This window comes from Platalea leucorodia, assembly GCF_965183815.1.
Source record: "Platalea leucorodia genome assembly, chromosome: 3".
NCBI lineage: Eukaryota > Metazoa > Chordata > Aves > Pelecaniformes > Threskiornithidae > Platalea > Platalea leucorodia.
In genome coordinates this window covers 83,632,111-83,645,183 of record NC_138825.1, presented here as the reverse complement: position 1 = coordinate 83,645,183, position 13,073 = coordinate 83,632,111, and the positions used below count along the sequence as shown (strand labels likewise).

At 37.5% G+C, this 13,073-nt stretch overlaps 1 protein-coding gene across 1 annotated transcript in view; it reads right to left on the bottom strand.

Annotated features, from left to right (window-relative positions):
• MMS22L (MMS22 like, DNA repair protein) overlaps positions 1 to 13,073 on the bottom strand; it is a gene marked incomplete at both ends in the record, with an annotated part of 96,375 nt that overhangs the window by 17,047 nt on the left and 66,255 nt on the right. Inside the window, 5 exons of the mRNA XM_082305574.1 lie at positions 1,227 to 1,386; positions 1,545 to 1,687; positions 2,456 to 2,598; positions 7,246 to 7,396; positions 9,867 to 10,057. Of these exons, the coding sequence (XP_082161700.1) occupies positions 1,227 to 1,386; positions 1,545 to 1,687; positions 2,456 to 2,598; positions 7,246 to 7,396; positions 9,867 to 10,057 (788 nt within the window). The remainder of the gene's footprint in view (positions 1 to 1,226; positions 1,387 to 1,544; positions 1,688 to 2,455; positions 2,599 to 7,245; positions 7,397 to 9,866; positions 10,058 to 13,073) is intronic.

Sequence of the window (13,073 nt, the reverse complement as noted above, 5' to 3'; positions counted from 1 at the left end):
TGTGGCGTGAAAGAAAACACAATGATCAATCATAGAGAAAAATGACTTAACAATACTTCTAATAATGTTGTCTAAGCCTCCTGTTTTGAGAGAAACTTGCTCATTCTGGCTAAAAGTACTCCGTCTGTTATCACTGCTGTGATGTATGGGACAGTAGAAGACACAATCTGACCACAGACGGGAGGGTGTTTAGATTTGTTAAGTTTCTTGCTTTGTCATTATAATTTAACAAGCCCACAGAATGTGAAGAAGTGACTGAAATACACTTAAATATTTTTTTCTTTTAAACCTTTTTTATGTTTTCCTAACTAAAAAGAAAGGACAGTTTCTCACACACAGCAGCATGGCTGAAGATTAATCATTTCCTACTGCAAAGAACAGAAAGGAAAATACCAATCTAAAATTACTTTACAAGGCTCCAGCCTAACATCTGGATATCTAAAAACATTTAATTTGACATATGTCTCGTATAACAAAATATGCAGATCTTGCAATAGAACAGTGAAGTATTTTAAAAAATTCATATTCATCACATTTGATGCACTTTCTGCATCGTGGTCACGCTTTTCACTGTAGTCCTTATAATCATGATGTACACTGCATGTACATGCAAATCATTACCTCTGTTTTTAAGAGACATAATGTTTACCCTATTTTTAAAGGTAAAGGGGTCAGACTGGCACATTCATTCATAGTAAACAGCACTTTTCCATCCTATCAGTGGTTCTACACTTTCATGAACAAATACTAGAATTTCAGCTTTAATAAAGCACAAAGTATATGTAAGAGTAGCAGTTCTAAAAGGAAGCAAGTTACACTCCTAAGCCAACCTGTCCACTGTCATAACTCCAGTAAATACGATGTAGCATGTCATAACACGGCTTCACTGGCTTGTCACTGTTTCTGGTTTTGTTTAGGTAAAACAGGTGGTTTTCAGTGGTAAAAGACATGAAAACATCTCACTTTTCAAAAGACTGGTTTGCAGGGGTAATTTAAAAAAAAAAAAAAAAAAAACCACAAGGAGGTTAGGCATCAGGATAAAACCCAAAGGAAATCAGTGGAAGAAGATTAAATACCTAACTAACATCTTGGTGACTTTGCTTTTTTAAACGATTAAGATGGACAGTAGAGAGGGGGGAAAAAAAGTGTTAAAAAAAAAAAAAAATCACGTTTTACTGATTCCTTAAAACTCTTTCTTAAAAGAAAAGGGTTACAAAAATAATTACCTATGATCCAATATGTAAGCTGCAGACCTTCTGGAGGTCCTTTTGCCTTCAGATAAGGTTTTACATACTTTAATACATCACCTAAATACTCCAGAGTCTTTGCTACCATGGCAGATTTCTCAGGGAGTGTCTGAAGGCCACTGTAAGTTCTACCAACAGCCTAAGAAAACAGAAACATTGAAATAAATATAAATAAACTTACTAAGTCTCTTACCAGGTTTGTGTGAGTAATTTCTTTTCATACACCAAACAAAACCTGATACATAATTCCTTTTCCCTAAAATTGTCCTATGAAGCTAACGCAGAGATGTACAGTACCTTAATGAACTGGACAAGAGCATTTTTAGGGTCTTGCTTGAAAACTGACTCCTCAACATGAGCCTTTGAAAGAATGTTTTCTACTTCTGAGAGTTTAAAAATCAGTCTTGTCATTTCAGTCAGCTGCTCCATATAGGCTTTCCCTGTTTGTTACAAGAGAGCACAGCAGTAAATACAGTATACAGTTATGCTTTTTGATTTACTGTAGTCCCAAAATCATAAAATGCAACATGACTTTAAAATGTCTAAAATACGAGGATTCTGCAAATGACTGCATCTCTCTAGACAAAGAACGTGTGTCTGAACTAGTTATGTTTCTAATAGAGATATATGAGAATGACGAGTATTAAGCACAGATAACCAAGACTTTCGTTTTACTGACGATTTTCTTCAAAACCTACAAAATGTGTGTGAATAATAGTCACTAGAAGATGTGTTCTACAAATAATTAGAACTGCAGTGTTTTATGGAAGTAGTGATGAAGTATTGCTCTAAGAAAGCAAAATATCTAGCATAGAAAAGGGAAGAATTACTTGCAACTGGATTTTTTTTTTTTCCTTTTTTTCTTTTAGGGCATTCACAGCATGATTTCTGACTATTTACTTCAGTTTTTCACTTTTTTCAGAGCAGTTTCTCCATGGGGGAAAAATAGCTTGTCTCCTTGGGAGCAAGTTTTTGTTCTTTGCTTCCAAGGAAACAAGCTCTTTTATCTTTGTTTGTGATAAATTTGTCATATGCAGAGCAGGCAAACTATCAATAAATAGCACAAGCAGCGTAAAGAAACACATTTTGTAATTAGGTAAAAGTAAGGGAATACAAACAAAAATACATTTTGTAATTAGCTGAAAATGTTTGCCAGTTTTGCAATATAGAATCATTACTGCAAACATTAGGGAAATGTGAACACTTACCAACTGTTCGCTCAGCATCTGTCTTGGCCAGCATACCAGTCGGTTGATCTATGAACATTTGCAAAATGCATCGAAACCAAGAACGTACTGTCAAAGCTTCGTAGGACGTATATCCCATACTGGAAAAAGCTTCACACAGTGCACTGCATAGGTAGAAGAGGAAGAAAAAGGTAAAGAGATCTAATAAAAATATGCAAAAAGGTGGCAGAGTGACTCATTTCGTTATAGACATATAGAAACAGTGCATAGAAATGATTCGAAATAAAGAAAGGAAGGCCAACTGGCATTCCTTGCGTACCCTACAAACTTTGCTCACAATATCCTGATGCCTAAATACAGAGAACATAAATTCGGTAAGCATATATACACATATACATATGTTTTCTCTACATAAAACAAAACAGAAGGAGAAAAATTCACACAGTGGGAAATGCCTTATTCTAACAATGGATAATTTGACAGTACTATCTAAATTGCCGATGTGCAATGCTGGGAATAGTTTATCTGAATCCACCTGGAATTTCATATTGACACTGCTTAAGCTACCCCAGCCTTTCATATAAAGCGAGCTCAGGTGCCCCACACTACTCTGAAGTCTGCTTCGTCCTAGCTACATAAAAGATGGAGAAGGTCTGCTTTAGCAAATAACGATATGTCATGTTAGAAACAGATCAAAAAGGGAAACAAAAAGGCAGCTTGGAGATGCCAAAGGAAACCACTATACTTGATGTACCCGTACAAACGGGTGTATTTATGTATGTATACACACACAAGTATACACATTCACACACAGAGCAAACTTGCTGTATATACTTTCAATCAAACACTTGCTGCTGTTCTACCGGTCAAGTGGCAGGCCAGAGCCCATGGCACCATCAACACTCAATGCACAATCCCTGTACTCTACTGTTCGGTATTCCCAAAGTTTTACTCGCCTTACCACCGCGAGTAGCTGCTGTTGTCACTTTTTCCCAAGCATATTGGCCCTGCATCATTAATTCTGCAGAAACTACTCGCTAACGAAGAGTGGGTCTGTTCTGCGCCCTGTTGGCAATTCCTATCAGAGGAGCTCTGTGTGTGCTTCAGGTCAGTGAAATTTCTTGAAAACAGTTACACCTTTTTATTTGAGAGGTTTCCTCCCTAGTCAATCCTAGGTGCTTTGACTTTAATGAAAAATGCTTGTACTCTTTTCTTGATATATGTACATATAAATCTACTTATTTTCTACTGAATTTTTACTCATGCTTGCAACAGAAAGTTGACACAGGTCCAGATGGAAACGAAACTGGATTCTGTTTCTCACTGAACGACATTAATAGCAGGTTTTTTTCCTATTTCATTTAGTTAAAACCAATGACAACTGTATATTTTGTCTGAACATCCATGCTGAAGTACAATTGACAAAATAAATAAGGAGACCAAATGCAAGCAAATAAAATATAAAAAATAATTAAATTCCAGTACCAAAAGGGAAAAAACCAGAATGCCTATGGACTTAATGCTCTTTGCACTAATGTATAAACAACAAGAAATTTCAGCCTTATGTAATCTAGATGTGCACAGCTAGTCTACTTGGCCCCAAAGGCTCACAAAAACATTTTCTGCTGTAGTCTCACTCTTGTTTCTCTTGCTTGCTGGTAGGTAGGCCACTTAAGCATTGTCCTAAAACTGGAAAGGAATATGCTCCTAATCCTTAAGAAAGGAAAGAACAATAACTACCTGCTAGAAGTATGGCAAGTGGTCCTTTTAAACCAGTGAGCTTACACACGTGCTCAAAATTAGTTTAAACAGGTTATAATACTATCATGCACTACGCAACATGGGTCTGGAGAGAAACTTCTAGGCGCTACTGCAAAAGAAATGCCAAAGCTTGTGCGCATGTTCCTAAGGGCACAGCTTGTCCATCAGAACCTTTATTATCGATATTGAAATAGCTGATATGCAGAATAAGCTTCAATCTTAAAGAGACCAGGCAGAGCTTGCAGGGTATATAACAGCATCAGCAATGAAATAATCTCTTTACTTTTTAATGAGAATGTTTGATGTGAAAATTATCACAACACAGTAACCACGAAGTCTTAAGATCCCAGCACTTAGATACTTCGATAACTTTTGCTCTACAACTGCCTAAGGTAAATAAGTACATGAATCACGCTACACAAAACTGCCGTCTTATTAGCATATAGTACAATGACAGTGTTTAGAGTATGATACCTCTGTATAATTCTACCAAAAAAGTCTTAGCATAGGTACTCATCGTCCCTTCACAAGGTAATCTGAGCACCTTACAGCTCTGTTGATGAGGTAGGGACATACCTTCGCCTAATCTCACCTTGTTGGCCTTGAGACAACTGATAGGGGAAACAGACAATTCTCCCTGAGGCTGGGCAATCGCAACCCCAACAGCTTAGGGGCAAAAATATTTGCCTCTGTGTGAGTGCTTTCTGTCCCATGCTTCCAGCAGGGGGGAAGATTCAGAAAAGCAGAGAGTGACAGAGAGTGAGAACATATAAGAGAACCAGAAAGAGTGAGAACATACACATGCATAAGCAAGAGATAAATACCCATCATCACTCAACTATGCAGTCATGCTTTTTCCTGCTAGTTCTCTCAATATGGATCCACGAACCTGACGTTTGCAGTTAGTCCATGGTACAACTTGCAAGAGGAGGGCAAGGTCCTCTTGTTCCTTTCTAAGGTTGTACTTGGAAATAAAGGTTTGAATTCCCTCAGAGTGCAAGACCCACCTAACTTGGGTTTTCCCAGTTCTTGCACAAGTGCTCTAACCTCTCAGCTAATGTACACCAGGTAACTATCATCAATGCTAACTGTATTTTTAGATGAAATTATGGCAGCAGGACTGTATGGGGACTTGGTATTAGTCACGTGTGCTTGTTCTGCACTCGCTAATGCAACTGTGCTTCCAAACACTTAGGAACAGGAATGCTTCAGCCGTGGTTCCAAATACAGTAAGTGTTACTCCAGCCAGCATAGCAATGTAGCTGTGGATACATATATAACAATATGTCAGGTGCTTAATGAATATTGCTAATGAATACATAAGTAACTGCTTTCAATCACTTAAGTGTTTACTGGGGGAACCAGTAATTAGCCTTAAGCACCTAAATTATACCAAAATTTCAGTTTAGGCTTCAAAATGTTTTTCTTGATCTCACCTGAAGAGCAACAAAATTCAAATTATAAATGGTTATTTATGTGCTTAACTCCTATTTCATTCAGCATGTGCTAGGCGTCTGCAACTTTGCACGAAACTCACCCTGTAAAGATCATTAAAGGGAAAGACAGCAAATCAGAGGACCAAGCAGTCCTCTCCTGAGCTCCAGACTGACACATGAGGAACTAAACTCAACCTCTTTTAACATCTCCCTGCAAGAAGGCCGTAGCCTCATCTTTGCCGATCACACTGAAATAATCTTTACCATATCCTGTTTTACAGCTATGCTCCTTAGCACAATATGTACCCTAAAAATGTGCAACATTTTTCACTTTCAAATACAGTCCAACATAGAAACACTCCCTCCTTCTCTCTCATCTCTCACCTCCCCTGCTTCCAAAGCCTGATTCAGAAGCAGGGCGAGGGGGAAAAAACACCACACCACACCACACCAACCACCACCACCCATCTTAAGTTCACGGAGGCCTACTTAAACCAACTAAAATTTCTCAGGTATATAAAATTCTGACTGGACAGGGTCCTGGGCAGTCTGCTCTAGCTGACCCTGCTTGAGCAGAAGCATTGGACAAGTTAGATTACATGATCTCAAGAGTCCCTTCCAACCTAAACAATTCTGTGATTCTGTGAAAATCCAACATTGGCATGTAAAACATAGGAATGAGATAAATTTTCTAAACCTATTATTTAATTTAAAACATCCATTTAGCAGGTCTTAGAAACCTGAGCTACATGAGCATTAATATGCACTCAGAAAGCATTCCAAGCTTGTCAAAAAGAAAGTTTTAATGCATGCATTTCCTTATGATCATTTTCCTTATACTTTCAATACTGCCCAACCCATCCTCCTCAGCTTCCTGCAGACGTTCTTCGTTTTGAAGAAGTCAAGATATTTAAACATTGAATACTTACTATATTGCATCTTCAGGTTTCTGTGATAATGTTTATCTCGACTTTTTATAAGAAGATCTAAGTTAAGTGTTAACTGGTAGGGGAAAAATAAGTCCAGTACTTTTAGCCAGAAGTTTTAAATTTGACCAGGTTACATTATTCAATTTCAAGTGCAGCTAGGGCAGAAGGCTACTGCCTTGCCAAAGTGTAACAACTTTGCCCAAGTGTAGCAACAATAGAAGGAGGTGGATAACTATAGCTATGCAAATTAAAAATAGGTTATGGGTTCAAGCATTTCACTTTGATGCAGTATTGCTCTTCATAGAAGAACTTCTCTGAAGATATTGTCTGAAGATATTGTCATTTTCCAAAATCTGTTAGTAACAACACTGTTTCCATTGGGGAAAAATGAGTGGTTTGCTATATAAAAGAAAAATAACTTTTTCAAAATACTTACCTATCTTCCTGAGAAATTTTGATTATCTTAAGCTATTTACACATAAAAACAAACAACCAACCCAACCCCAATAACACACACTATCCCCTGTGAAATGTCACAGATGATTTCAAGAAACCTAGAACTTGATGCAAGATGCAAAGAACCTGGACCATCTTAATAAAACATTACTGTTTGAAGCAACGTTTTCCACAAGTCTGATGAAGGAATGACAAGGTACTGGAAGAACAAATAGTCACAATTTTACACCTGTTTTGAATTAGGTGACTTAGATATCTTGACACCAGCTGAGGCCACACCATGTCATCCCATCCAAACAGCTGCATCATTGATAGAACAGGCTGTGGCTGGAGATCTGATAGGGCTTTGCTGGGTATATCCAAAGCTAAGAGAGTGAAACCTGATTTTAAAGAGAGAAAAACATGGCACCATGTTAATAGTTTCTCAGTACATCCCTATTCCACTAAAAAACATTGAAAATTAATTACTGTTAATAATGTGCAGTCTGGAAGTACCAGAAATCTCAATTAAAATTGGGCACCTATTCTAACAGATAGTATTTGTACACATGTTAAAATGCAGTCTCTGCCCCAAGGAGTTTGTAAGTCAACATGACACATTAAATGCAAAAGAGGGAAAATGGATCCAAACTTATGCAATTTTAAGTATATTCACGAAACCACAGATTATAAATCCTGAAGGCATAGCTTTACCACCTATGCAATAAAAACCATGTCTTAAAAACTTGCTTTTTTCTCTTCTTGGCCTCCCTTTCTTGTCTCCATCCACCACTTCTTCCCTTGTACTCATAAGTATTACTCTGCTTTACAGGGTTGAGTTTTATTTATTTGCTTTGTTGTTTTTACACGCTTCTCACAGTGAAGAACTGTATCTGGAAAGAATTCACTCAGTAAAAGCTGGTACCTTTCTATTTTTAGAATAGACTTTCATGTATCAGAAGTTACTGTGTAAATAAAGCACTATGGACAAGCTTGTTCTTGAAAAAAGGACCTTCATTTAACAGTTGCTGATCTAGAAACCGGGACAGTACTTTGCACAGAGTTTTTGTTAATGAAGCATAACCTTTTGCTGTTTCTGTTAGGTCTACTGTGGAATCTATATCTAACACTACCAGAATAAAAAATATAGCACATGCTTTATGCTGCAAATGACAAATGCATTTAAACTCAGGAAGAAAATGTAATCTGAAATGCTGAGCAGTTATTAGGTTATACGAAATGAGAGGCATCATCAAATGAGTCAGGAAAACCGACTTTGGAGGGCGATAAAATAAAGGGGCTCACTAGTTTCCAAATTCTCCAATTCAAGTTAAATATAAATGTCATATTAATTTATTAAAATAATGATTTATAAAACTGCATGCATTGAGAAGCTGACTTTGAATCAGACTGAAAAGGCTAGTTTTCAGAAACAACAATGAAACTATTTTAATTAATGGTGTATGGACAGACTACCTTAAGCTATGAAGGACTTCACATTTCCATATGTGCCTCAGAATAAAAAAGAAGGTCATACAGAGTCCCCACTCTGCCTTAGGTGAGGAAGCAATTTGTGCCAGCCTTCTTCCAGATTATCACATTGTTTCTGCAGCATCAGCCATAACATGGGTGGGGGAGAAATGGGAGACAGAAACGATAATGTGAGTCCCAGGCTATTTGCCTGGAAGGGGGAGCAGGAGAGCCGTGACAGCTGCTCTCTCTGGGCTGCAGCCTCCAAGGCAAGAAGCTCCTACAGCGTGGGAAGGGTTTGCCTTCCTCTGTAGTACTGCCTAACACGTCTCTATAAAGCAGGTCACAACTGCACTCCCCTGCTTCTAAGCAGAGTTTATAATAGCTTGTTCTTCTTGCTATTTCACTGTGTTAATATCAAATAAAAAGATATGACACTGTAGGAAATGAATGAAAGTTTTGACGTTAACAACCTCTTCCTTTGATTTGTATTGCTGTTTCCCATACATGCTTCAGCAGTGCAAGACCACTACCGTTGCACGCTGCCTCCTTCATTAACGTTACCTACTAACTCCTGCAGAGCTGCTTCAAATGAAGGGTCTTTCAACTTTTCTGTTATTAACTCAGTACTTCTGAGCTTGTAACTTTATCTAATTCATATCATGATAGGAAAAAATATTTTATATTTCACTTCTCTAAATTTTAGTTAAATGGATACAAGATTTCATTTTAACTACAGAATACAATGCTAGCTACTGACGTTAAAGATCAAACTGGGATTTCTGTCTATACACTGCTATGCTGACTTGTTGCAAGCGGAGTTCACATAGATACGGAATGTTGTGCTTCAACATTAAAACCATTCAGTGTAAAGCAAAATAAATAATTAAAACGAATTATGAAATAGTTTTAGGACCATAAATGTTCAGCAAAACCCAACTGCCATGTAATTAACCTTTTAAAAATTCTCTTCAAATGCAAAATATTATTTAAAAAAAAAATTAATTTGAATTGCAACCATAATGAATAGTTCTTTCTCTATAATTATAATAAACTTCTACAAAAAGATGTAAAATCTACATATAGTGAAAGAAGTTATTCTCTTTTATGTTGTATAACATTTGCAACATTGGTTATAATCTGTGACTAGTAGGGGGAAAAGAAGTCAGGCTTGTATAGCTTCAAACTCCTTTGGAGTTCTCAATCTGTATTCTATCAAGTAATTCAACACTACAATATTTCCTCTTGTCAAAATGTTTAGCATAGAATCTACTTTTTGCATTTATTCATATTTAAATTACTACATGGAAGTAGAAACACCCCAAAGTACAAAATCCTTGGAAGTTCATCACCCAGAAAACAGCACCGAATCCAGTAGTCGCAGGGAGGGTCAATGCTAACCTGCTGCTGTATCAGCAAGCTGTGGGGAAGGTGGCGCCTGTGACATTCTCTGGCTCTTCAAATATGGAAAGAAATTTCTCCAGAGAGCACTGGCGACAGCAAGGTGGTGCTCTTTAGCCACTAATGGAAGCTGTGCGTCTGGGGCCGTGTTCCCTAGTTGAAGTCCCTGGCTTACACGTTTGTGCACACTCCTAGGGAGAAACAAAAACAATGTTTACATTCAATAAATGAAAAATTCACATCTTTTAAAAACGCATTTACAACTACTTTAAACCGTAGAGCCTGGGAACTGAAGGATCATTTTGTGCAATTAAAACCTTTATGCAAAGACATTATGCATACCAGTTATTTGATGGATGATTGATGGCATATTAAGCACCATAAAGTTAATGTTAATTACTAATGTCAACCATTAATTATATGCTTTTTAATATGTCAGATCAAAATGAGAAATAGGCAGCTTTAAAATGAATATCTGCATTTTGCAACTGCTAGCATGACAAGCGAGTCTGCTTACAATCCAAAGCCAGATGCTTCAAAATTTTTGTCAGTAGGGTTTTTAGGATAGGGTTGTGTACAGCAAATAATGGAAAATGATTTTGATCAGTTGTAAAGCTTCCTTCTGAAACCTATTTCTCATTTGTAAAAGCTCACTAGGTATGAGTTTTGATAAGAGAAAAGATTCATTTTATCCTGATGCGCTGCAGACAATTAGGTTTGACAGCAATGCCCACAGCTTTGTTAGTACAGTAAGGACAAAAGTTACCACTACACATAACTCCCATCTCTTCCTGAGACAATGTGGCATGAATTCAATAACGCACTCAATTTTCTTTGATTCTTCTAGTACCATTCCTGCTACTTAATCTAATTTGGAAGTTGTGACTTTCTAGAGGTTTAATAGAGATATGTCTGCAGGGAATCAATGTTCTCTGAGAAATGGGGGGGGGGGAGCATTAATAAATTTGTCTGGTAGAGCAGGATAGGAGGCATTACTGCACCGGGCTGATCAACTAAATAACATGCTTATTAAAAACAATCTGTAGGAACGCACTATCATTCCCGTTCCTATTTATCTTCTGGTCAACTCAATTGAGATTGTGCATTAAAGCACAGGCAGCATTATTACATTTGCTTTATTAAATTCTATAAACAGCACTGTAAAGTCAGAGTCAAGATATTTATAAGATAATGGCAAACAGCGGAGGCATTGAGACTTGCCTTAACACTAACATCTGTAGACTGTAATATTTTTTTTCTTAATTGCCATTCTCACAATAGCAAGTGGTTCACAAAACTCTTCCCCTAGATCTTTATTCTGTGCTCACTCTAATTTGAAATAAACCAAAACAAAAATAGAAAAAACTCCAGCCCCTAGTTCCCTTCTGGGAACGTGGGAAAATTATGGAAGAATTACACAACTCACAGCACTCATTAGGACATCTGAAATGGAATAATTTTAAATAAAGAGTAGGCTGGCTGCAAGGCCTTCCCGTACTAGGGTTGATATTACAAGCGCATCTCATTATATCAAATTAGTATCCAAAAATTCTGTCTAACACATAATTTAAAACATAAAACATACTGGCTGTCAAAGGTAACGATACCTTATACCTGCCTGCAGGCATCCATTAATTTCAATAGGACAGAGAGAGAGAATTGAGTACCACCTACCTTTCGAATGGCTACATTTAACAGACATGGAAGAGTACGTAATATTAGGAAGAACCAAGCATTTCTTTGAGAGACATTAGGAGTCCAGACACGGGAATAGAAGCCAGGAATTCTAAACCCAACATTTATTCCCTCTGTGTCTTCACGTAAATCATACAGCCCTTGTTAGCCTCAGTTTCCCAGCCATGGTATTTGGATAGTAAGACAGCTTACCCTTTAAGGATGCTGTGAAAACAATAAATGCTTAGAAACTGAGGATTATATTCAGTATGTCAGTTGGTATTCCTATTTACAAGGCATATTCTCCAAGTCAACATGAATTGAAATAGAAGTGAGATTAGAATAAAAAGTCAAGCAATACTTCTTTGGGAGTATCCGTTATTAAAAAAAGGACAAAGAAAAAGGTGCAGAAATAGTGAGGGCTAGAGGACAAACAATGAAAAAAGTAAAAGCAGAGCTCAAGAAGCAAGTGAAAAACATATTTTTGCCCATTACAAAAAAAAAAAGTTTAACAGTAAAAACAAAGGGCTTTTTTTGGTTTATTTTGTTAAGAAAGGAAAGCACGATGCCTCATAGTGCAGAAAATAAAACTTACAGGACCGAATTCTGCCCTACTTACATCCAGACTACACCGTAAAATTACAGAAAGACCTTTTTCTCTCCTCTAAATTGCCTCTCCAAAGAAGGGTGCCTTGCATCTCCTTTAGCCATCTATGCAAAGTAGAAGGGTGTACAGACTTCCAAAGTAAGGTAATATATCTCTGTGTCAGTGGAAGGGCAACACTTACAAATCAGTATTTATGTTTATTCATAGTAACCTACACAAATGCTTGCAATACAGTAAATGCTTAGAATCGATGGGGCATCAATATGTGCTACAGCTGATGTAGCCAGCTACTTCTACCACAAGCAATTTTTTTTAATTCCATAAAAATATGGATAAATACAACTTTACTTTTTATTCAGGCTTCTACATTTTTCTAACACTAGACAAGCATACCATCAAACATCACTCCATTTCTGAAGCTATATCATAGAATCATAGAATCGTTTAGGTTGGAAAAGACCCTTAAGATTACCAAGTCCAAACACTAACCTAACACTGCCAAGTCCACCACTAAACCATGTCCCTAAGCACCACATCTACACATCTTTTAAATACCTCCAGGGATGGGGACTCAACCACTTCCCTGGGCAGCCTGTTCCAATGCTTGACTACCCTTTTGGTGAAGTTTTTCCTAATATCCAACCTAAACCTCCCCTGGTGCAACTTTAGGCCATTTCCTGTTGTCCTCTCTCTTCTCCCAAGTAACAAGTGATCGACCCCCACCTCGCTACAACCTCCTTTCAGGTAGTTGTAGAGAGCAAGAAGGTCTCCCCTCAGCCTCCTCTTCTCCAGGCTAAACAACCCCAGCTCCCTCAGCCGCTCCTCAGAAGACTTGTGCTCTAGACTCTTCACCAACTTCGATGCCCTTCTTTGGACACACTCCAGCACCTCAATGTCCTTCTTGTAGTGAGGGGCCCAAAACTGAA